This window comes from Blennius ocellaris (genome assembly GCF_963422515.1).
Source record: "Blennius ocellaris genome assembly, chromosome: 8".
Lineage (NCBI taxonomy): Eukaryota > Metazoa > Chordata > Actinopteri > Blenniiformes > Blenniidae > Blennius > Blennius ocellaris.
Window position 1 is genome coordinate 22,330,981 of NC_137657.1, and position 25,241 is coordinate 22,356,221.

Consider the following 25,241-nt stretch of genomic DNA (forward strand, 5'->3'; position numbering starts at 1 on the left):
GTAAGTGGACTGAGGTGCGTTGTATTCATAATAAACAGGTTTAGTGCAACAGTCACAGCAGGCGAAGACATTATATTAAGATCAGATTTTTCAAATTGAGACCATTCAGCTCACATTTTGCTTTTTGTTTCAATTGGATTCTTAACATAATTCCTTGTATGTGGGATGTGGGGCTCCTACCTCCACAGAAAATCTCTTATCGAGTGGATTACCCCCAGTGATATACTCTAATTGCATTGGAAACTGTTCGTCAATGTAATGTCCTTTGATGTGATTGAATACCATTTGTTTTGTGTGTGTGTGTGTGTGTGTGTGCGTGTGTGTGTGTATCTACTGAAATTAACTCTTGATTGACTGTTGTAACGTGTGTAAATCCACTTGTGTTGTTGTGTTTCATGGTGTTGTGTAGAAGCAGTGTGTAGCTGCAGTAGTGTGACAGAAATACTAGTCATCTGTGTGTGAGAAGCCCAGAGACCGGAGGAACTGTTAATGACAAAAGATCCATCAGCCTGAAACAATTGAAACAATCGAAGAGGTCAAGGAAATACAATCCGTCTTTAAAGGCAATCAATAAAAGCTTTCTTCCTCCAAAGAACAAAGCATTTAGCACTCGTAGGTGGTAAGAGTTAATTCCTCCAGCTCCTTCAGTGTCTAAGGTAGATAAATAACTGGATAAAGTTATCCGCTGACTGTAGAAATGTATTCAATCAGCCAGAGACAAACACAAAATCATACCTTATGTCCAGATTCCTGATGTACAAAACGAGACAAAATGGCATTAGAAAGCCAGGTTTCATATGTGCAGTGGTGCTTGACATTCATTCGACGATATAATATAATGGAACAGAAACAGTGTAGATACACCAAATTAGATCACAGTCAAGAAAAGAGCCAACACCAAGCTCTCCATCACACGGTCCAGCAGCCGGACGTCAATAGCTTCAGAAAATGAGACGCAACATTAACCTCCAGAGCCCTGACTGTTGATGGAAAACACAAAATTAAATGATGAAACTGATACATACAGAGAGAAAGCTATCACATGGTTTACTCTACAGTCACTGGAGTGGGCCAATTTGTAAACTAGGTACATCTACAACAGGGACTTATTTTAGTTGTGGTAGTGCAAGTCAATAATTTGAAATGATTTCAGTTCATACCTGGTTCATATGTGTCTGCTTTATCGAAGTATGAGTCATTAATTTACCCCAAAGAAAAGCTGAATAAGTCAGAATCTGCTGCTGCTTTTGCCTCATGTTCAAAACATTCTTGTTTTTCCGAATTCTTGTAAAGCCCTGGAATGCCTTGTGCAACTGTGCTAACCACTGCACCACTGTGTCAGCCCCACTGATACATATCCAATCTATAACTCCGAGTTGCATAATAGAAAAAAAAAATGGGATAACAAAGGACTGAAATTACAATGCCTGGTGTAAGGCAGATGGGACAAAAATTATTGTTTATTGATCAAACTTAGTAAATGAGGGGAAAATGGCTGTTGGTCATAAATTGGCAACCTGGTATCTTGTCACTCAGTATTTTCTTTTGGATTTATCTCACTGTGCAGACTGGTTGGCAATCTGGGGTCCAATAGCTGCTAAGTAACTCCACAATTCTCCTCATCTTTATTTGTTGCAACCAAGATGAGCAAGCCATGCACCGACTGAAAACCAAGCACCTCGGTGGGAATCCTCGACACTAAACTAGGCTGTCTATCAGAGAAACTTAATATAGTCCGTCCCACACTAATTACCGTTCACTATGGTGTGCAGACAGTGAGCCCGATTCTCTCGGGACGTCTATTTCTTCCTACTTACTGCTTTTCAAAGTTCTGGGCTGCGCATTGAAAATCAGCTGTCACAGTGAAAGTGATTTTGCTACAAGACACTTTGCCACCTCAATAAAAACATCATGTGTCGCTGATTGAAGGATAGGAAGTGTCTGCTCACGTCTGGTATTGAGACCTTCTGTCTTTTAAAAAGCTGGGTTTTTTTTTTTTGGGGGGGGGGGGGGGGTGTCTTATTTTATCAAGGGAGCAAGCTCATTCTTGTGCATGCAACAGACATAACATATTATTATCTCACAATGCAAGGAAATGGTGCCATTGTTTGTATTATAATACAATACAGATTTCTGGATGCAATTAGTTTTCATGAATCTAATGAATCTGAGGACTTAATAAAGGCGGCTCTTCGCTGGTTGAGTGGTCATGCAAAAACATGAGAAATACAAAAAAAAAAAAAAATTAAGTCTGTATTGTAAAATAATATTGGAAGTTATTTCAAAGCATCCATTGGACAAAGGAAGAGCAGTTGAGCTTTGAAGACGCTGAATGGTGACTGGATCCAACCGATGCTGCAAGTACAACCTGTCTCCAAACAGGATGGCATTTCTGTTTTGTTTTTTTTAGTGTTTTCACAAAAAGTGTCATAATTATTTCTATAACAGCAAGAAACACATTAGTTTGAGATGTGAGCAGCAGGATTAATTAAACCTGCCTTTTCGCACTGTAGGGAGCGTGCCAACTGCACTGAATAAAACGCTGTGGTGAACTCGCTTACCTGCAACCAAACCCAAGCTGAATTGATCCGGCATAACCAGGACAGTTGGACTTCTTCTCTCATGCAGCTTTTGTGACACACTTCTCTGAACATTGTTGGACAAAATAAAAAAATAAAAAAAATACATTCAAAATGTTCTTCTACATATACTGTACATGTCTGATAATACTTCCAGTCTCAAAGTGATCTCACTTACTGCTCCCCTGCAGAGAGCAAACCTGCTCTCCAGAGAAGGAACACTTCTTTTCAAAGAGTCCATTCCAAGTCACAGTCATCATTATGCTTTAAAAAAAAAAAAAAAAAAGAGCTTCATTATTCCCACCTACACTAAAAAACTGGAACAAGGGATTTCTGTTCTTTATTTTTTTTTTTTAACCAGCAATTTTCTTCCGATTGGTCTAGCACTGAAATAGTCTGAAAAGCATTTGTTGCTGTTCCTTTAACAGTTTATGTTGAGAATAAAGGTCTTGTTTCCCTGGGTTTGTGAAGGGACCGTATAGGCTACTGTGTTTCTTCTGAATTATGAGAAAAGACAGCTCAGAAAAGCAGGTGGGAAAAGCAAAGAAAAAAAAATCTAATATTGCAGTTCACTTAATTAACCTGCATGTATAATTTTGATAATCTCAATTAAAAATGGATGACTATGTCGCTATTTACTGATAATGTTGCACAGCATGATTAGCACAGAGCTATCAACATTAGCATTAACTTAATATTTTAATTAAAAAAAAGGTTTCAGGTACATTCACAGAATGATTAATTGTACTGTATGCGTGCACGCACGCACACACGCACACACACACACACACACACACACACACACACACACACACACACACACACACACACACACACACACACACACACACACACACACACACACACACACACACACACACACACCAAATCCAAGGTTGGAGTCCTTTGAAGTCTTTGTAACACAATTCCAGTCTAATTTCTTGTTGCATTCGTAAACTTCCTCATGTGAACATTCCAAACATTTAGATACTGAGTGCGTGCAGAGGATTAAATCTGTTTTCTTAGGAAGGTCTGTTATTTAGCATTTGCAAATTAGAAGTTCCACAATATTTGTTCTTTAACTGTACTTAATAAAAAATTTTCAAGTATTTGAATTTGCCTCCATACCTTTCTGAAACTTAATCGTAGCATCAAAGCAGCTTTTGACACACAGATGTGTGGCTCCATACTGAGGCTGAGGCCAAATGGAAACACTTCCTTTTCCACTTATGTCACTTTTAAATGTAGTTCATGGAGTTTCATATAAAGTCCAGTTGACGTATTTCAGAGATTTTGTTTCTGAAGTGTGATCATGATCTGTGTAAGAGTCAGCTAAATTCCAACAAAAGTTGATTTTGAGGACAATGTGAGTGCTTGTGGATTTGACCAAGCAGACACAAAAAATCTTTTAAAATGAACCTGATCTTTTTGTTTAAAAATCAACATTTACTGACATTTTAGGTTTGCAGCCAGTACGCATCACTTTCACTGTCCTTGGTGAACTATGAGTCTGAGCTGCATGATTGTAATAATCAGTGTCTGGATTCAAATAGAGATGGATCATTATGGCGCAAACAAAGATTTGCACCATTGGCTTTTTCTGACTTGTAGATTCATCATGGGGACATTTCCTGGATTCACTTTCTTTTGGTAAGAATTAATTTACTGCTAGCTAATGGCAGGTTGGATATCGCTTACCTTTTCCATGTCATTTTTCTTTTTTTTTTGGGGGGGGGGGGGTAAGGAATGGAGGGAGTGATTTCCAGAATCTTGATAATATAATTATTTACAGAGTATATTGATTTCATGTGAGGATTATATTCTGTGCCTTTGACATAGTTTCTTCGATGTCTTTTCACGTTTAAGGACATTGCTGAACTCGTGGAAGAGGTGAAGGTCTAAGGTTTCAAGAAATGTAAACACTGAACTCCAGTTCTCCCACTTCCTCTGCAAGACTTCATAGTTATTAGGAATGGATTCATGAAAGAGAAGACGCCAGAGGTGCAAGAATAAAGATTCGGGATTTGCTTTAAATTTGGCGTCTGTGATGTTAATGCACCTAAGAGTCACTGTGCAACATCTTACATACAAAGAAAAAGAGCAACTGCATCAGATATTCAAGCATGTGACTTTGACATTTTTGTCTCTGCAACTGAAACATCCTCAAAAACTTGATCTGGTACTAACATTTGCTTTTATTTCTTGACGTGATTCCCCGACAGAGTTAGAGACAAAGCAAAGTATGAGAGTTTCCTTTGGCTGTGGGAGTTAAAAAAAAAAAAAAGCTTCAAGGTGCCACTGAAAGGCTTGTGAGGGTTTTGCGTTTTTTTTTTTATTAATCACGGAGTCTGCAAAGAATTCTATGATGGTGATTCAATTAAATGAAGTTTCTTTAGTTTTAGCAATAAACTTGTTTTCAATGTTGAAAATGTGTTCTTTGTAGGGCAGAGCTGGGTGATGTAACCAGGTTTGGTCTCCCCTAATGGAAAACATGTTACTTGACTCAGTATAACACAGGCTTGAAACAATCATTGTAAAGCGTGTGATTGGGTCCTAAACTTGGCTCTGCAGCATCGTTGGATCCTGAGGCTGTGAGCCCCCCTCCTTAAATCTCAGTCCATGACCTGCAACACCCAGGTCAATTTATCCCTCCACAGGTGCTCACAGTCGGCTCTCACCGACTGACCAACCCATTTCAACATAATGAGGACGCCTTATTCCCGCTACAAGATGCAATTTCTGTACCACATTTTCCTCACAGTATGTTTCCTTTAGTTTAAAGACATAAAGATGAAAAAGTAAAGCCTTTATGGTTGAGACAGTTTCATAATAAAGCTGCATTATCACAAAATGACTTTAGAGAAACAAACTATTTACAGCTTCGGGTTCTCGTAATGAGACACTTCAGGAGGAAGAAGTCTCCTACCTCTTCAGTTATGTAAATTGGCTTCAGCCTGCTTTCTCACATCTTTCTTTCTTACTTTCTTTCCAAAGTCCCCGGAACAGGAACGACTCACGGTCATTAATAACATTTATTTTGTGCGGTACAACAGATGGCCACCTCATTTTTAATCTTCTGCAGTGTCCATTTCATGAGCATGCAGAACAACTGTAAATCATTCTAGGTCTAGAATTTAACACATTAAATGTTTGCTACAGAAATCTGGGAGTTGGTGTTGTCCTTTTTATAGGGAACTCCGACAATGGCTGGTGACTTGAGTGTTTGTTTTACAGGCACAGTACATTTGAAGTCACCATACTAGGAAATCAGCCTGAGTGACTCTTATCGTTTTAGTCCAAGGACTAATGATAAGCGTCACCATGCAGCGTCTCCTTCTCCCCTGTGCAGCCACAAAGACTTTTCCTTTTCTGGTCATTTTTTTCCCCCCTATCAAGGACTTTGTCTGACGCAGACGTGGGAGCTACAATGTAAACTGTTTTATCTGTTGTTGGTCCACTGATACTGGCAGTACGTACAGATAATGCACTCTGTATCATCGAACACTCAGTGACGTTGCCAAAGACTGCTGCTCTCTTCTCACAAAAACACATGTTTTTTTTTTCCCGTTTACGAGTAATTTAACACTGTAAACAAGAACTTGCTTTTGAAAGGGGCCAGTTGTGTTTATTAAAATATTTCTTCATATACAAGTGCAGCTTTTAGGTTCCTCTTCAATGAAATTCATGCTGTTAAACAAGGTTGTTAACAGGAGCTTTAAAATCTAATGATGTAGAAAAATAGAGGCGGTTTGTATTTGGCTTCTCTGAGCAGCCAGTGTTGTGAAGGGGGTGGCTACTGTTCTTGGGAATGGTCTGGATCATGCTCCGCATCCTCTTTTCCATCCGCTCATCGACCCACCCAGTGCCCACCCTCCTCCCCATCACCGATCCACACTTCCTGACCAGCTTGTCCAGTCGGTTCTTCTCTCTGGCCGTCATGCAGTTGCGCCAGCATACAACAGCAAACAACACTGCACTCGCGACAACAGGTTGATGAAAAAGGTACAGCATTTCATTGCAGACTTCAAAGGATTTTAACTTCCTGAGGAAGTTTACGTCTGCTCTAAATCTTGTGAATTACAAAGTAAAATATGTTCAATTGTTTCACACCACAACTTTACTGTGGTCATGTTGACGGATTTGCACAGAAGAATAATTTACTCCAGTGAAGTTCTCGAGTTGGACAAAGAGAAAGTGAGTTGATTTAAGTTAACTTTTCCAATTTAAGAACTTTATTTTTTCCCCCTATGAGAAACCTGTGGTCAGCATCTCCTGGGAGGCAGTTTGATTCCTGTGGAGAAAAGCTCAGCACGAGGCTTTCTTTACACAGTTGAGATGGAGAAATCTGAGCAGTACTTTCCCGACGCATCTGGACTGAAAGCAAACTTGTACAAACAGGACAAATCTGTCAGTCATAATCAGCTCTGCATAATGTGCTGCTCTGCTCGTGGCTTTGTTTTCACCATCTGAATTACGGCGGCTCCGCACACAGGGCTGTTTGCTGTCAGCCGTGGTAATGTAAAACATATTTCTCAGACACAACATACACTCACATCTCTTTCCTGAGGACACCTGCTCAAGCTGAGATGCACTGAACAAAATAGGATCAAATACATTTATTTGGTTACAACCAGCGAATGACAATAAACAAATAAAAAGATGCACATCTATGACTATAAAATTGTTGTACGAACTTAAAAAAAAGTGGTGAAGGATTTAAAACTATTAAAATAAAAATGCTGCAAACAGAAATAAAATGCAGTCAGATCAACGTGTGTTTTTGTCTGTATGTTTCCTCTTTTGAAGCTCAAGCTGTGTGAGGGTATCAGAGAGGACAAACAACCAACCAAACACATAGAAAAGCTTTAAATGAGAGAGTGCAATACAATCCTCTGAGGAGTAAAGAAGCACTAATTGAAATAAAAATGGATTATGGCAATTAAAACAGCCTCAGAGGAACAATGTACAACTAATCTGAATGGCTTAAAAATAATCAAACATTCATTAAAATGTGACCGTTTTTGGAGGCAAACGCTTATTCGTCTTCGTCATTGTCTCTTTGACATCTTCTCCAGCACCCAGTCAATCACCTACCGCAGAAAATAAAACAATGAAGAGCGTTGAAGGGTCAAACAAATAAGCGCCGGTTGTCTTGTGGCCTTTACCTGTTTAACATTGCTGCTGGCTGCTTTCTTCATCTCGTTGTGCAAACCCCAAGACGTCTTCAGGTCCTGTGACGGAGCGACAGTAAATTGGAATTGTATTGTACAGATTAAATAGGTAAAAAGGTAAAAGCAAACAATGAATTGAGCAAATATATTTAAAGTCTAGCTAAGTACGACCATGTTGTCCTTTGTATTCCCAAAGACCTTGGAGCAAACAATAATGGAATAAAGCCAATGACATCGATGAGTTGCAAATAATGTAATAAAATATTAAAAGATTTTTTTATGGCTATAATTGAGAGAGTAGAGCATAGTTTGCATACTTAAAGAAGGAATATGATAATTAAGGCATTTATTTTAATCAGATCAGAAAACTGCAAAAAAAAAAAAATCTGCCAAAAATGCTTTTACAAGTTATTTTTTATGTACTATTGTAATATTGGCTCCACTTATTAAATTATTTTAATTATGTTGTTTAAATGCTACTTAATCTTATTAGATTAATTAGCAAAATGTTGTTAAGATAATGGCTCAAGTACCCTATTGTTTATTTACACTACAAGTACACTGTGTTATCACATTTTTGGCTTTATCACATTTAAAATGGGTAAAATTATTACATTATTGGTTGTTGCAGACCTTCACATTTCTAAGAATACTTTTACATAGAAATAAATCTATGTTCTGCTTGATTACATTCACAACAGCTGAAGCTGCTGATGCCAGAACCTCAAAATGTGGATTTTTCCCATTTTTCCGCTGTGTTTTATCGTTTTGATTTTGTATTTTGCTTCCTTTCTGGCCCTGAACATATGTTTGGTCAGTGGGTTGGTGCATGAACCAGTGATTGACAAGATTTTATCCTTGAAGTACATTCAGACTGTCTAACAATGGCTGTAAGTGCTAGTGGCCACACCAACTTTCAATTAACCACAAAGCCACTGGGCAATTTCTCAGATCCTTAGATTCTAGAAAGAGTCCCAGTCTGGTTTTATTTGCCATATGAAAAACTAATTTTGACAACATCAGAGCAGAACATGTCATCTCAGATTCACCAATGGGACTAATGGGATTTAAGGTGGTCGTGTTTCCTCAACAAACCTCAAATCTGTTGTTCTTGCTCAGTGTTACAAAAATAAAGAAAGAGCAATTTTTATGACGGATTTCACAACTGAAGTCAACGACCAATAGCGGTGCAATGATCCTTGAAACAAAAAAATATTTGATTTTGTAACAGAACAACTTGAGGATATGCTACAAAAATGAAGGATCTGAGTTTGTTTTCCTCCGATGTTGGCAACCTAAAGCTGTTTTCCCATGATATTTACATTCCATTCGAAATTACAAGGTCATACTAAAGTAGATAACATTACAAGCAAACACAGGAAGACAAAAAAGTCTCGAAGGACTCATATTATCATGATAATTTCTTCTGAGTGTCTGTAAGAAAAGACAAAGCAGCTCCTGGATGAATAGAGGAAATGAAAGCACAATACCGACTGTGTGAGGGCAGTAAAAGACAAACCTTGAGATAAAATTTGGAGATATCAAACAGTCTCTTGCTGCAAGCCTCAAAACTCTCATGCTCGGGAGGGATCCCATGGTGTTTGAGTGTTTTAGTTACAACCTCCTGCAGCATCTGAGGACACAAAAGACAGAAAAACATATTTGTTTGTAGCACAAGTATGTACCGAACCATAAAATCTTTCACTAAAAAAATAAAAGGTTGTGTTAATCTCAATCCCACCAAATGCTAACCAGCTTCACAGAAGTTAATTTTAGCACAGTTCCTCTCTTTAAAAGTAATAGATGTCAGCATGTCTTGACTTTGGAGGATGTCCTTGCAAACAAAAACATGTCTTTACAATGGAATGAGTGCACAGGTACAAACACACAAGTATTGTTTGTGACGGCCGAGGGAACGGATCCCTGGAATAAACAGATACCCCTTTAATCTTGTCACAGCGACTGTTATGAGGAAGCATCACACAATATTGTGAGAAACAATCACTGCCATTCAGTCTCATGAGGAGAAAAAAGGCAGCTTTCAATCTCCGCCCTGAATAAACTGCTATCATTACTTCTGAATAAGACCAACTGTTCTTTCCTGTACTCAGATTTGGTTGATCAGCGTGTTTGCATAGTAATCACAAATCAGAACAAGTCAAGGACAGGATGCAGATTGTGCACTGTGCATAAGGCAGACCTGCTGTGTGTGGGTGTGTGTGTGTGTGTGTCAGTGGATATTTACATATGTGTCCACACACTGTGCACAGCAGTTAAAAAAAAAAAAGTTTAAAGAAAGAGGGAAAAAAGTGTATTGGCCTGTGGAGCCAAGCAGCAGGTCGAATAACAGTACAGATGTTGCAAATGTCACAAAACTCCACATTATGATGCAGCCCACACTTCAAAATCACACATGGTAAATTTTAAATATCTATCTTTGAAGCGATGACACCTATAACAGAAAAGCCTTTTTGTGCGTGTGTGTGTTTTACATCGGACCAAATGTAAGCTCACACTCCCACAGCAAGCACATCCCCCCCCTCCCCCCCAACTCGTGTCCAGTTGGGCACCTTTCCATGTAAAGTTTGCATTTTCTCCCATTGCACTTCAGTACTCAAGAACTTTAGTTTCCTCCCAGTTAAGAAACACATTTTTGAGGTTGATTGGTCACTATAAAATGTCCAGATGTGATTGTGTGCCTGTCTCCTTGTGTTGAGGAAGTAACGAGTGTAGTCAGCTCGGGTTCTCTCTAGAGCTGTGTTGGATAAAGTGGTATTGAAGATGAGTCTTTTACAGAGAGCCAGGAAGCTGCATATTCAGTTGTTTCTTAAAGTCTGTAACGGTGAAATATTAATGTCATTTTGAAACCTGCCCCATTAACTGACGCTGTAAGGCGTCTTCATGGCTGCCATGTGACTGGCTACAAGTTTCAGTGAGTATGAAGACAGGTGTGTCTAATATGTCTGTATGACAGCAACTTCACCTGAGAGGAAAACACTGGGGGGGAGGGGGGGGATCCTATATTCAATCAGCTATTCAGAGTAGCAAGTTTGCTTCCCTGTTCAAATAAAAAGTCGTGAAAGAAATTAAAACATTACTGTATCCACTTCAGTTCAGACCTGAACCGAACAACCTTGTAAATCTTTGTAAGAAGTCAACAGTAAGTGCTCTTCTGTGTTTCTGTAAACTTCTGACTGAATAGAAGCAAACTTGAAACACATAAACTAGAAAGCTTGGCATGCTGCGACTGGTCCCTGTTTCCATGGTAACCATTATTCTGGATTATATTTATTTGATTGTTCATCATTTTTAAAGCATAAACGTGTTTTCCAAAACAATTACTGTAATTGTTCGACGGTGTGTCGCCCCATTCACAAATAAGACACGCCCTCACCCTGTTGTGCTTCTGTGAGCGGGACTCCTTGGAGGGTTTGTCCTCTGCGGGTCCTTGCTGCGTCTTCTGCAGTTGGGGTTTCGGTTTGTCGGCACAGGGGGGAGCCGCCAAGCCTGAGGAGTCACGTAGGAAGTGATGGGCACAATATCTCGTACGAAGCGTAAATCATTAAAAGAAACTCTTAAAAACAACTGGTAAAGGAATGGCGGTGCCAGAATAATAGAAAATGCTCTCTACAGGCCGAGTTCCACACAAGACAGACTTTCTCTCAGGACTGCTTATGGCCTATTGGAATGACATCTCCCCAACTCTGCAGTCAGCTCTGACACCCCCCCATGTAGCTCCCAGCATACTGGGAAAGTATAACAATTAGGCCATGAAGTCTTCAATTAAATAATTTTGTTTCTGTAAAATATGCTAATGAGTTTGTAATAAGTGTGATGGATAACCAATTCTATTTAACAGATTTTTGGGGCATTTATCAAACACGATGTGCAGTCGTCTATTCCATTAAGTGGAACTATGCCATCTTGTTCTTGCCTTTTGCTATAGACGGTTTACTGCTCTACCTAATATTGTCTTGTAACACCAGAAGCCAACCTCACAGCTCCAGTAAAGACTTTACCTGAAGTGCGTCTTGTGGCTGCAGACAATGAGGTGCTGAGGGAGGAGGAGGAGGAGGAGGTGGACTGCGACCTGCTGGGTTGTTGCCGTAGTGACCTAATGATGGGGTTAGTGCCGCTGCTGCTGCTGCTCTGAGAGCACAGCGAGTCGCTGCTCTCCGACTTCACCAGCCTGGCTCATTCAGAATCGGATATAAACACAACAGTGATGACACGTCGGTATGAAGATTCAACAACCTTCCATTCGTGCACTCAATCGTTCCTGCTTCGAACTTGGACGGACGCACTGCTCCGTACCTTTTGCGAGGGTGTCCTCCAACGACGTCCGTCTCCCAGGACCTTCGCTTGAGTCGTGCGACATCATTATTCTGCAGAGTTTCTCCATCGGGAACACTTCCTGGCTCGGACAGTACAGCTGGTGAAGGGGCGGGGCTAAGGGCAAAGGGGAGGGCGCAAGGTTCCTTGGAACAGGTCGTCTGGGTCTCGAAGCGGATCAGTCGCGACTGCAGCCGCACAAAGGCCTGATCCCGCTCCAGAGAACGCTGGTTATCCAGGCAGAACCTAGAAGAAGAAACAGATCAAACACTGTGGCAGAAAATTATGTCAAGTTAGAGCCTTTGCTCACAATTAATGTTTTATTGCTGCTCGTACTAAACGTACTAGTTCCTGTGATTCAAGAATCTATGTTTTCGGAAACTTACTCTATGCCATGGTAATGAGAGGCTGATGCTTTGCTGAAGGGCAATTTGGTGATTCTCCCGGGGGAGAGGTCTGGTGACAACTGAAACACATTCATGCTGAACAGAAGGGGAGTGAGGATGAGGACAAAAAGACAGAAAAGGAGAATGGATGTGAGGATTCTTTGTCTTGCTTCTAAATATAATATTTTCTTCATTAGGCCACTTCAACAAAACCTATCTAATTAAAGAGATACAATGACAGAATTATTCTTAGTTTATTGTTTTGGGTGTTTTTGTTTCCCTTTAACTGGAATCAATAATGTTCGTCTAAAGGTTGTGAGCGCTCTGTGGGCTAATTATCACAATCAGGTTCTAATTATGGACTCTTTAAGTGTTTGTCATTAAGCTCCATCCTGAAAATAAATATGTATAACCACATTTACACCCAGTTGGAGTAGGAGTATGTTCATCTGAACATGTTATGCAAGTCCAGTTAAATGTTTGAACAAAGTGAGAACTGTCAATGTAAACAGTTTATTAATAATAATAATAATACTTTATACTCTATCAGGCGTTGGGAGAGATCTTTGAAATGTGAATACTGCACTTACCCTCTGTTGATAGCCAGTGGTTGCAGCTCGGCAGTAGGCATGCCTTCTAAAGTGAAGTGTTTTAGGAGTTCTTTAGCATCAAGTAAAGCAGAGGAGCCTCTCTGACTGTCTTTAGGCCCCAGAAGACTGTCACTGGAGGCTGGACCTAACAGACCAAACCTAAGAAACAAATTCAGTGTCAATTACACATTTCATGAAGTCTATAAGAGGTGAAACTGGTCTATATGATCAAATGCAGAGCACCTTTTCCTCTGCCGTCTCTTCCGCAGGCTCTCTATGTTGAAGAGGACGCTCCTCTCAGGCCAATCTGATGTCTGCTGGGAAAGAGTCTGGAAACCTTAAAAAAAACAAAAAAAAACAGGGCTGAGTCTGGCAAAACTTGATAAGGCTTGTTTTACACCACTTAAAATTGAAAAGGCTTTCAACTTGGACCTCCACCAAAACTAATTGCAGTGATATGAAACATTCTGTCGGCAATGCAAAGATGAACATTATCGAGCGCAACGCTTAATTAGTTGGTTTTCAATTAAAGCTGCAGACACAAAGGACTTCAGATTAGGAAGCGGTGAACAATAAAAACACAGTACATTCCCAAAGCACAAATAAACATGTCTTTATTTCGAAAAGGAAGGTTAATAGGTATGACCACGCTTAAGAAAATAAAATAATGTTACGTCTCTGATGCATTTTGTTACATTTTTCCTTACTTGATTGGGAAGCACACAGAACTTGATGACATGAAAGAAGAAATCCATCATGATTGGATGATGATGAACAGCATCCACAGCAATAAATGTATTATTGTTCAAGGCAAAGGAAATAAGGTGGCATTATATATTACATATACATAAACCATTTGGAATAAACTTTTTTTGTAAAAACCTCAAACATCCTTTCTTAATCGACTGTGTACTGCCTTCACCACCTGCTACAAGTTCAGATAGGGTGGATCTTAATTTTCACTTGATGCCGGTTGTAGCAACCAATAAAGTTGGTCGATTACGCTTGCCTAATTGGCCATATTTAAAAAAAAAAATTATTATTATTATTTCTGAAGAAAATGGAGTTAAAAGTGCGTTACATTTACACTATTGATATGCAATACAGTTATTACATTTACAAATAATTATTTAATGGCAGCCAATAATGTAATAATCTGGCAATAAAATGATCATTGGCTCAAATAGTTTATTACACTATAAACTTCAAATTGTCAAAATTATTACATTATTAGTTGCTACATGGGTTACTTCTTCGAACTCCTAGCACACAAGGACTCAGAAAAGATGAACTCTCCATTTCTCTTTTCTTGTGTTCAGATGGAAATTATATGCTACGCAAAAGACAAAAGAACTGTAGTGAATCAGAATGCAGCAATGTTAGAGAGGATGCAACTGTATGAATAGAGTGAAGCTCTTCGCCAGCGGTTTGACAGCCCACACACTCATCCACACCGCTGGGCATTGCTCGCACACACAAATGCAAGCGGCACATGACGGTTTGAAGTAAAAGACGTTTCCATCTCCAGAGCAGAGGGTGGGAAACCATTATGGGCAAAATAACCTGATTTATACTTGTAAATTCATTTTTCTCCATGATCCAACATACTATTATCTCCATTTATGAATTTCAGGTTTATCCTCAGTGGGAGTTCTGGGGCAGATGAATACATATATATGGTATATATATATGATATGACGAGATTAAATCTCGGAAATATACCTCGAGATGAGGGCCAGAGAGTTGGCTGTTTTCCTGCTTCGGCAATGATCTGTTACAGTTTCTGCTGCTACTATCGAGTCAATGCCACAGTCCACAAGCACTTACACAATAAACGTGATGGACAATCATGTGCAGACACTCCAATCAATTTCCAAATGATGTCACAGCATTTATGACATGGAAACTGCTTAACATGCGGGACAATTAGCCCAAAAGCAATATTTTTAGAAGCAGCAGTGCCCTCACTGTGCACTTCTAGTTGGAGCTGCAAGCTGGGATTTGTTTTATTGCTAACAATTTATCTGAGAATTATTAGTTGGTATTGTTTTTTTGGGGAAAACTGTCATCCCATGAAGGCAAATACAATGAACGCTGATGTATACCACAATTGATAGTGTTTTGTTAAATGGATGAACTGCCTCCAGTTTTCTCCATGTTGTGCGAGCAGTTTGGCATACACGAGGTTTCTGTCACATTGTGTCTACTATGTAAATCTGGACAGTGACTGAACTGACACATGTCTTACAGAACTATGTGTACAGTGAGCCAGACAGTTTACCGCCTGTAACAAAAAAAAAATTTGTTGCATTCATCCATAATAGGTGTGGTATAAGTAGAAAAAAAAGGAGCATTTACCATCACAGTATATTGTAGAAACCGATCTGGAACATAGAGTTGTTTCATTGTGTCTACATGATGGTTGGTTCAGCTGTATCCAAACAGTGTTTTTGTTTTTTGTCTTTTTTCTTCCTTACCTGGGCTTTTGGAGGCTTTATTGTCTGTCAGACAGGTGTCAGCTGTGGGAAGACTGGAGTCTACCATCTTCAGATACTGCTCTCGGGCCTGGTTCAGAATGACCTTCAAGTCATTGACGGGTATAGAAGTTGAGGCAGATGCTCCTCTTCGTCCTGATCACACAAACACACTCAGGTTTCATCCTGGCAGTAGTTTTGAGTTTTTGTGTAAAACTCATTGGCACAGTTACAACTAGCGGAACTGTTAGCGTAAGTGTAAAAGTTACATAATAAACAATATTGATAAATTTTTTTAATTTGCCAAAACAGGAGGCATTTCTTTAATTACTAGTATCTTAATGCTCTACCAAGAAAATCAGATGATTGCTCTCAAAAATGAACAATTAAATGTAAAAGAATTCAAGAAAAAAGAAACATTAAAATCAGAATACGTGTGAGAGTGTGTACACTCATCAACAGCTTCTTGAGATTTAGTAGTCCAACAGACAGTATGGCTATTCAAACTGCATAATTTCAAAAGTGTTTCTAATACTTTGCCTCCTTCACATACAAGATCACATTAGTATGCGCAAGTGTAATGAAATGGTGCATATCAAACTAAAGCTAGTTCCTTTGTTTGCTGAATCACAGATGTCTTATAATAAAACAGATTTTCAACATGCTGTGATTTCATTTATAAGAGTTTGAGAAGTACAAACAGAAATATTGAGACATGCACTTCCTGAGCAGGCGCATGTACGCAGGCACGCGCGCACAGACAGACAGACAGACAGACAGACAGACAGACAGACAGACAGACAGACAGACAGACAGACAGACAGACAGACAGACAGACAGACAGACAGACGTCTGTGCTTCACAATACACATTTCACAATAATCACTAAAACTTCCAACAGTCCCCAAAACTTAAGCAACTCACACAGGCATGTCTTTTTCCAATTTAATGCCAAGTCAGAATAAATTGTGATGAATTTCATTAAAGGACCGTAGTCTGTCAGGACTTTACACTCTGCTTGTGGCCTTTTCAAAGAATAGCCTCACTGCATTTCCTTAACTCTGAAGTATTTCACTCCACTTCCTTTAATCTGGCTCCACTCTGCTGGTGTTTCTCTATCTTTGCCTGCCAAGGGAACATTATGTGTATCTGTAAAATAATGGGCTGAAGAGAACTGAGACTTTAAAATAACCACAGTTCAGGACACTATCCGGACTCTACACCGATACAATTTGAGTCTGTTTCAATAAATCTATATTGTCAGGCATCACCGGCGACGTAAACGTATACACTGTTCAACCCTTCCTTGGCGTAAAACAATGGAACAAGCATGTATTAATAGAAACGTCAGTACATCAGGCAAATAAGAAACCCCTTTCAATTACTAGGTTATTACTTGTAAATGTCAGTGCTGCCACTACCAATTGTTTTCATTGCTGATGCACTTCTTAACAGCCAAAACCCCAAGCCAAAATTAGTGTGTTTAATTTGGTTGTTTAACCGTTTTAATTGAATTCAGTTTATCACAGATTTTTTTGGCATCGCTCTGTGAACAAAGTTGCTAAAATCCCAAAACACAGACCGTATAATCATTATAAAGGATCACCATGGCGGCAATGTGAATATCAACATAATACATGTATGGCGGCTGCGGATCAGGCGGCGGAGCGTTTTCCAGTCCAAGCAGGGGTTAGTGGTTCAATACCGCATCTTGTCCTGTCATGGCACCAAGCTGATCTTGGGCGAGACCCCAGGTTTCTCCTATTGGTGAGCGCTGTCTGGCTATATATGCACTATTGTATATAAAGCATATTTATGACCAATGAAGCTGTAAAATGTGCTAAATAGGTGAAGTATATTAATCATTGACATGTTACAGCATCAGATCTAAAAGAAAAATATGATGAAAGAAAGCAAAAAAAAATTACATGTTTTAGTAGTTGTTCTCAGCACAAACCTAACAGAACTTTCAATTTCTGTAGGGTTACTGTTCATTTAATTTCCTAAACCTTTCAACCGTAATAAACAAAATTTTTTATTATCAAATGACATCATACTAATTATACTGCATCTGTTTTTAATCCCCAATCCATCAAGAGGACTCTGATTTAATATGAAGCCACTGTGGTTGTGTCAGGTTGAATGACAAGAAAATGATGAGATGGTTAAAAAAATGGTAATTAAAGGAGATGCTGTTTTAGAAATCAACACTCATCTTAAAAGATAGAACGAAAATCCTCTCAATATATGGCTTGACACTGGAAAAGAAAAAAAGTAATTTTGCTTTGGATAATCAGTGTTATTCTCCTGGTAAGATTTGAAACTATGAATTGTCAGGGAAGAATAAAACTACCCAATTTGTACCAGTTTTGTGAGAGATCAACTATAAAACTACAAGATCACTTCTCCTCTCGGTGAGATATTCCTCGTCCTCAACTCACTCAGAGGCCTAAAACCCCGAATCTAATGACGTGGACTCACAAAACTACACTTGGGCCCAATCCAGGTCATTATCTTACATTAGCAAGGATGCAAAGCACCATGGTCGCAGTAAATTGGGATAAAAGGTGTAAGTCTAAATTACAGTGCAATTCTCTGCTTCAGTGTCAATGTACTGTTCCGGTCTGCACTTTCACTCCCCCCCCCCCCCGAGAACTACAATGAGCTCAGAGTATTCATGTTCTACTACTTACTGAGATATTCTTTGAGGGCCAGCGTCTGAACTCGGGCCACCTTCCTCTCTCTCTCCAGCAGGCGGTCTCCTTGGAGACATGGAAGAGGGCGGAGGATGTTGCTTTCAGCTACTCCTGATTGAAAGAAAATAAGTAGTAAAACAAAAACAACAACAAAAAGTAGAGATGATTAGATGTAGATTGTAGACTATATTGGTATTTCTCAAGCGGAATTGGGTGCAACCAGGGATTCAAAGGGCACTCCTCAGAGTTTACAGAAAAGGTCAGTTTACTAAGATATCTGACAGAAAAGCAGTGGTACTTCAGTTAAAGGGCATGAAGATGGAATGACGAAGGGATTCAATGAGCAGAGACCAGGTAATGAAAGATGCTACTGAGCTGCATGATGGAGTTGGAGGACTCAGTGTTTTAAGCAGCCTGACCCCTGACAGTGAGACAAGAAAAAAATACTACAATTTCATCAAGAGTCACAACATTTTCACATTATATTTAAAAATAATGTAACTGAGCAGAACAACTGTTTCCTTAGTGGAAGTCAGAGCCCCCTACAAAAGAGTCAAAAGCTAAACCTGAGAGATCACATGCTGGTTTCTTAGGCACAAAGCAAGGCAAAACACTTCTGATACAACACAATAGAATGTTTTCTCAAACCTCTCCATTTATCCTACACACAGGCTTGCAAAGAGATAATAATTTGCAAAGATTCATTCAGTGAACGTCGCATAAACATGTTTTTGGTGATATTTGTAAAGTTGTTGCTGCCAAACAGCAAATCAACTCACAATGATTCAGTCGAGCACAAAGAAATAAAGATGTAAGGAAATACCGAGGATTCTGCTCAGGTGGGTGTCATTGAAGCAGCTTCTATAGTCTTACTTTGCATTTTAAAACATCTCAGGAGAAATGTTATCTGATGGTTACATAAAATGTTAAAATCAATACAAACTCTACAGAGGAAACATGGCAACAGTCCGTACAATCATCTAGAGAGGCGATCAACAATGGACTTTTTGGAGAAAAGAACAATTTTGTAACCCCCCCCCCCAAAAGAAAAGCTGTTTTATTTTATTTTCCTTCTTGGTCAGTTCCCCTTCTATAATAATCATTTTCAACTGTATTCTATAATTTTGCTTCTATAAATAAAGAAGCTGTTAATACTCTGCTGTGAGCGTGCAAGAGGGAGGGAATCGGAGAGGAAAAACAGTCTATGAAGAGCTTTAATAAAGAAAATCTCTTGAGTGCAGATTGCCAGCAGCAGTGAGCACACCGAGTGTTTGTGACAAAAGCTACCATGACGAACGTTGACAACCAATCAGATTCTGTCAATGAGGCCATCAGGGTTTCTGTACTAATCAAGCTAAGGGGAAGCTTCAGGAGAACTGTGCACTCAAGAGGGAATCTTCTTCATTATATGGAAAATGGCCACGAGATGTTCTCAAACCGGCAAATGTGGATGAATAAAAGAGTGTTCCATGAAACTGATTATACCACCAGTGAGGTTTTCAACAAACACTGACATAAAAGGGAGGGGGAAAAAATTATTTCAAGAAGAATGGTGACATTTTTAATAATTATTTAATAAATCATGCCTCCCAAACTGGGGTCGATCTATAAATCCCTGTGGTGGGGTACAAGAGATCATAAAGGGATGCTGAGGTTTGTCTGCTCTTAGGTGGATCAAATTACATTTACACACAGCAAAGAAAGCCTGAATAGGATCATTTCTAAAATCTAAAACTGATGTTGAACAATCACAAATTGTTGGTGCGAGGTGGTGTATCCACCAGAGTTTAGCTTCACTGTAAAGTAATTCTTAAAAATTCAACAATAAAAAATTCAACAATAACTACTCTTCATTTTTCTTTGAAGATGTACCGTCTATCCATCCACACATTTTTGCTAACGAGTGAACTTTAACAGATAGGAGGTTCTAGTATATATTTGAACTTCAGCCAGGTTCTTCACTCGGTGTGTTGGAGCAGAAGCGGAAGATGTGATATTCAGCTTATGGAGGCAATTATATTTGGTTTTGTTAATACAGGTTTTAAAGGTCTGCAACACATGTCTAAATCAAGACTAGGTTTACCACCAATGTGCCTTGTATTTGAGTGGTATTGTGTCGTATTCAGCTTCCTTCCTTCCCTTTGGTCGAAGCTAATTTAACAATGATCATCAGCTTTCAGCAGTTCATGATGCACATGTTAGACTTGGCAAAGGTTTTAAACTGGATGCCCTTCCACCCATCCTGAGCTTTCATGGGATTCAAACCCTTAAACCACTCGGCTCCCACTGCCACCCACTGTTCACATACAGAGTAGCTAATATAAGAAGAATCGTACATTAATTACAGAGCTCAGACATACAACTTCAACAGGAGGCTGCAGAAACATTTCTATTTCATTGTCATTGGTTTGCAAAGAAGTAAACACATTTAGGAAAGCTGTGTTTAATTCACTTTAAAGAAGAGACACACCGACAGACTTTCAATGCACCTGGATGAAAATTACAGCAGAATTGATTGAGAGTGAGGCATTTTCAGTAACAGCGGCAACACATTAGTACAGAAGCACTCACAATATATAACAATGTCTTTCAGAAACTTTAATATCCCGCAGTTGAATTTCAACCAGAAATGCTACTTCCATCACTTCACTAACCTTCACCCAACTTTAAAACATGTTTTCATGTTAACATTAAATAATTATTCTCGATGGAAATTTGGCCTTTTTTCCCTACATCTACAAAAAAGCCCTAGAATGTCGAACATGTAAACACTTGTAGGTGTTCATAATAGTAATACTCATACAGGAACATTATCATTTAACATACCTGATGATGATGATAGAGACTGCTCTCTCAGCAATCCGGAGACGGTTGCCATGGCAGCAGCTCCATTAATTTGAGTGTCTGAGTGCAACATGCGGACCCGGCAGGCTGCACGACCAGTATCATCTGAGCCTTGGACCAACAGGAAGTAGATAGCGCTCTCACCCTTCACCTCGACATCCGGCACTTCAGGACAGGGTCAAGAAGACATGGATGACAGCCAGTTCAGTGAGAGCAAACATTTATTCAATTTCAGTAACTTATACTCAATTTTTTTCTCATGACAATGATAATGCTAATATCTATTATGACTATTATCAACATCATTATCAACAGCTGCTATAATCTTGTTTTTACAATTGTGGTTGTTTGCTCAAATTGCAGTTATATTGTTGAGATTACTTTCATTACCAGGCCAACTCGTCCCTTAATTCACGTCTGAACCAACCAACACTTAAAAGAACACTTCCCAATCCACCAGTTTTCTTGTCACTGCATGCATTATTTTCACTTCCTTTGGAAATATGACACAACATTATTAAAATGTTGTGATGCAATACTGCTGAGGTAAAAACTTAATTTGACATTTTGTGATATAATTATTTCATCCATTACAGGTCATCACAGAGTACTCTTTACTGAATTGAAGCCAGGTTATTTGTTCAAATAACAATCCCTCAAATGTATGGTTGTATCAACTCTTCGTTAATCATGTTTTTTGCACACTTTTCCAAATCTATTCAGTATCCCATCTGGATATGACTCGTATGGTAGAAGCAGGTAATCCATTTCACTCCACAAGATGATGCGGTTACCCTCTACTGCTATAAAAATATGATTTATTGAGCTACTTGTTAAGAAAGAATATGAAAAGAAGGTACTCTTACCCTGTAAGGACTTGGGTCTCCTGGCGAGAGTCTCTCTCCACCGCTGGGAGCCAAGTTGGCTGGAAACCGGCTGGGCAATGGGAGTGATCACACAGGACAGGGCGAATAAAGCGCCAACCTGGAGATGGACACATAAGAGACAAACATGTACCCATGTACTCCTCCAGTTCAATAAATGGCATACAAAATTAATCTGTTAATTTTCACGTCTTATGAACATTTAACTGAAGGCTAAAGTAAACAGAACTGTGTCTCAAGCCAAGACCCTGAAACCATTAATTAAAATGAAGCTTGGTTACGTGTTTTGAATACAGTGCTTTAACAAAGCAGAAATCTTTTCAATACCTTCCCACGTAGTGACCTCAGCTGGTCCAAAAGAAGCTGAGCTTTCATTGACTTCCCAGACAAACCACTGTTTGTTATGTATGAAGGAAATAGACAATAATAAAATAATTAAGACCTATGAGTCATTCAACACTTTCAAATACTGATTAATTCCCATCATATAATAACAATAAAACATTTTTTTTTCATTAACAACATATATAGTGCACTTTTAGAATAATATGGATAATTAAACAGCTCACATTATACTAAAACATGTAGATCCTGTAAAATGTATCATGCAACATGCACAAATATATACAAATAAGGATACAGCTCAAACTGGGTGCTGGACATCAAGAAGCTGGGCAGGTCTGACAGATTAACCATCTGAACCAAGTCTAAAACGGGGGCGTAGTAATGGAAGACCTGTGAATACAAAACAGAAGATTGAGTGTGTGTGTGTGTGTGTGTGTGTGTGTGTGTGTGTGTGTGTGTGTGTGTGTGTGTGTGTGTGTGTGTGTGTGTGTGTGTGTGTGTGTGTGTGTGTGTGTGTGTGTGTGTGTGTGTGTGTGTGTGTGTGTGTGTGTGTGTGTGTGTGTGTGTGTGTGTGTGTGCAGAAGGAAAGAATGGGATCGGAAACCAACACAGGGGGAAGGAGATAAAGAAATAAGTGGGTTATCACATTAAACAACATTCAAAAGAAAAAGAGACCATCAATTGTGAGGAAACAGCTTCTGGACTTGGGAACAATCCACCAGTTGAAAGACTGAGATACAACTAAAGTGTTTCTATGGTGTTAGGCCTGGTGTTATGCAAATTCTCATAAAATCTGATCTTCGTTTGTTCGACATCTGGATTTGAACTTTCTGCATATTGGAAGTACAACAATGGCAAAAGTGCCCTGCAGTTATGTACCATTTCAACACAGTGAAACTAAAAATAACAAATGTGCATCACAAACAATTAGGTATCGTATTGACAGAATTCTAATGTTGCATCCAAAACAGTAATAAATCACATGGATATTGTGTCTCATATTTAGCAAGACAAGGTTTTCTATCAAATTACTTAAAAAAAAAAAAACAGTGGTTAAATAACAAACGTTCATCTTCGACATAATTTTATTCAATTTAGCATCATAGGGCGCTATAGCCAATCTCAGCTGACAATGGGCAAAACCTCTCAAGCCAGGGACATTCTCACCATTATACATGAGTACTCGCCATTACACCACTCTGTGGCCTTAGTGAAATAGCATGTTTTGTTTTTTTTATATTATGGATGTGAATTTAATAAAGGGTAACAAAGCTTTGGAAATGAGCATCATGTGCATCTTTATGTCTGAAAACACAGTGGATTCAGGTACTGAATATTGTTTCATACATATAACAAGACCTACATTTCAACAATCTGCACTTGTGCTATTTCTCTAATGAGCTCATCCTATTATGAACAAATCAATAATATATTAATCATGTGTCACGTGGGGGGAAACGAGTCATTTGTTAATTCAGCAAATTACAAGCATGCCAACATCTTGACCTGTTTCACAGAAGCGACTGCTCCAGATTAAAAGCTGCTGCGGATTTTAATGATACTGGGTCAAAATCTCACTTTTATGGCAAAGTTGGGAATGCTCATTAATCCTGAGTCCAGTCCAGTGGAGACTCTGACTAATGCAGTTCTGCACAGCGGAACCATTAAGACCTCCAATATGTAATTACTTTCAACCACTTGTGAAATCAAACTTTGTGATGATTTTAAAGCCTGCGGGGTAAAATGCTTTGGCATATTTCAACTTGGGTGAATCGAGGCAAAAATAATTGTGTCCTGATTGCGGTGTTGTGTTCAAGCTCGGTAAACAATGAAGCAGGTTCAAGCGCTCTTCATTAGCTCTATTGTTCACACACTTTTCGATGGTCGTTGCAGCAGTGAGCGACACACAACAGATTACTCTGAAGGTGCAGACGCCTTCGCCGCCCGCTAACGGGCACCATTTTGACAAGTATGGAAACATGTATTTAAAACGGTGCCTCGAACTCTCTCGGCAGCTCTTTTTTTGAAGCCGTTGGTGCAGATTCATATTTGAACACGGCCACATGTAATAATGTACTTTTTGCTGCTCCTCTGGCAGGATGAGGAGTTCTTTTGAGATAGAAGGAAGGTATCCTACCCACACAGCTCAGGAGCAGAAATGCCTCGTCTGAAGCTGGAGGAAATTCATTATTGCTATAGATAGATCTGCTAAGAAATGGTGTCGGGGGGGGGGGGGGGGGGGGGGGGGGGGGTCTTACATAGAATCTTCTCACACAAGACTCTGACACATGACTCACCAAGTCACTGTAATTACGTCTGTAACCATACTTTAATTTTAAAAAAAAAAAAGTCATTCGTTGAGCTTAAAGCTCATTGATGTGTCAGAGGTGAGGCTTGTTCTTTACTTTTTCTGGTTCGTTCCATGACCTGCTTCAGCAATGACATTTTGACTGCACATTACCTCTTTGTCTGGAATAAGTCAAATAAAAAAAAACTAAAACAAAGCCTTCTTGGCAGTAAATCACACATTATTGTAAAGCCTGATTATTTTCCTTTATAATGGTGTCAAGAACAAGCATTTGTGGGATGAGTGGCAGAGGCAAGTTTGCTCAATCTTTTCAAACAGCTTTTGTTTGGTGAATTTCCTTATTGACAACATACATTGGAACATTAATATATAAATATTTTTTATCAAGCATCCAATCCTCATATTCAGCTTTGTTACTCATCCCACAAATGCATGTTCCTTACAAATGTAGCACAATTTAAACGGGATGGAATCAGGATCTCCAATAGTACACATTGTTCGTATATGTTTTTTTTTGTTGTTGCATGAATTAGAGACAAAACATTAAACATTTCCCTTGTGGACATTAAATGCATCCAAATCAAACCCAGTAGTTACATCTTGTTACTAATACAAATATTTGCACCTGTAAC

General features: G+C 39.1%; 1 protein-coding gene across 1 annotated transcript in view; it reads right to left on the minus strand.

The window, feature by feature from the left end:
• Window positions 1-6,924: 6,924 nt before the first annotated feature.
• The window catches only part of mtbp (MDM2 binding protein), a gene marked incomplete at its 5' end in the record, with an annotated part of 30,433 nt that continues 12,116 nt past the window's right edge, over window positions 6,925-25,241 (minus strand). The window contains 15 exons of the mRNA XM_080500556.1: window positions 6,925-7,669; window positions 7,745-7,810; window positions 9,270-9,383; window positions 11,145-11,257; window positions 11,770-11,939; window positions 12,065-12,328; window positions 12,469-12,564; window positions 13,059-13,217; window positions 13,302-13,395; window positions 15,536-15,688; window positions 18,226-18,339; window positions 21,055-21,237; window positions 21,939-22,056; window positions 22,284-22,350; window positions 22,597-22,691. Of these exons, the coding sequence (XP_080356682.1) occupies window positions 7,628-7,669; window positions 7,745-7,810; window positions 9,270-9,383; window positions 11,145-11,257; window positions 11,770-11,939; window positions 12,065-12,328; window positions 12,469-12,564; window positions 13,059-13,217; window positions 13,302-13,395; window positions 15,536-15,688; window positions 18,226-18,339; window positions 21,055-21,237; window positions 21,939-22,056; window positions 22,284-22,350; window positions 22,597-22,691 (1,848 nt within the window). The 3' untranslated portion in view covers window positions 6,925-7,627. The remainder of the gene's footprint in view (window positions 7,670-7,744; window positions 7,811-9,269; window positions 9,384-11,144; window positions 11,258-11,769; window positions 11,940-12,064; window positions 12,329-12,468; window positions 12,565-13,058; window positions 13,218-13,301; window positions 13,396-15,535; window positions 15,689-18,225; window positions 18,340-21,054; window positions 21,238-21,938; window positions 22,057-22,283; window positions 22,351-22,596; window positions 22,692-25,241) is intronic.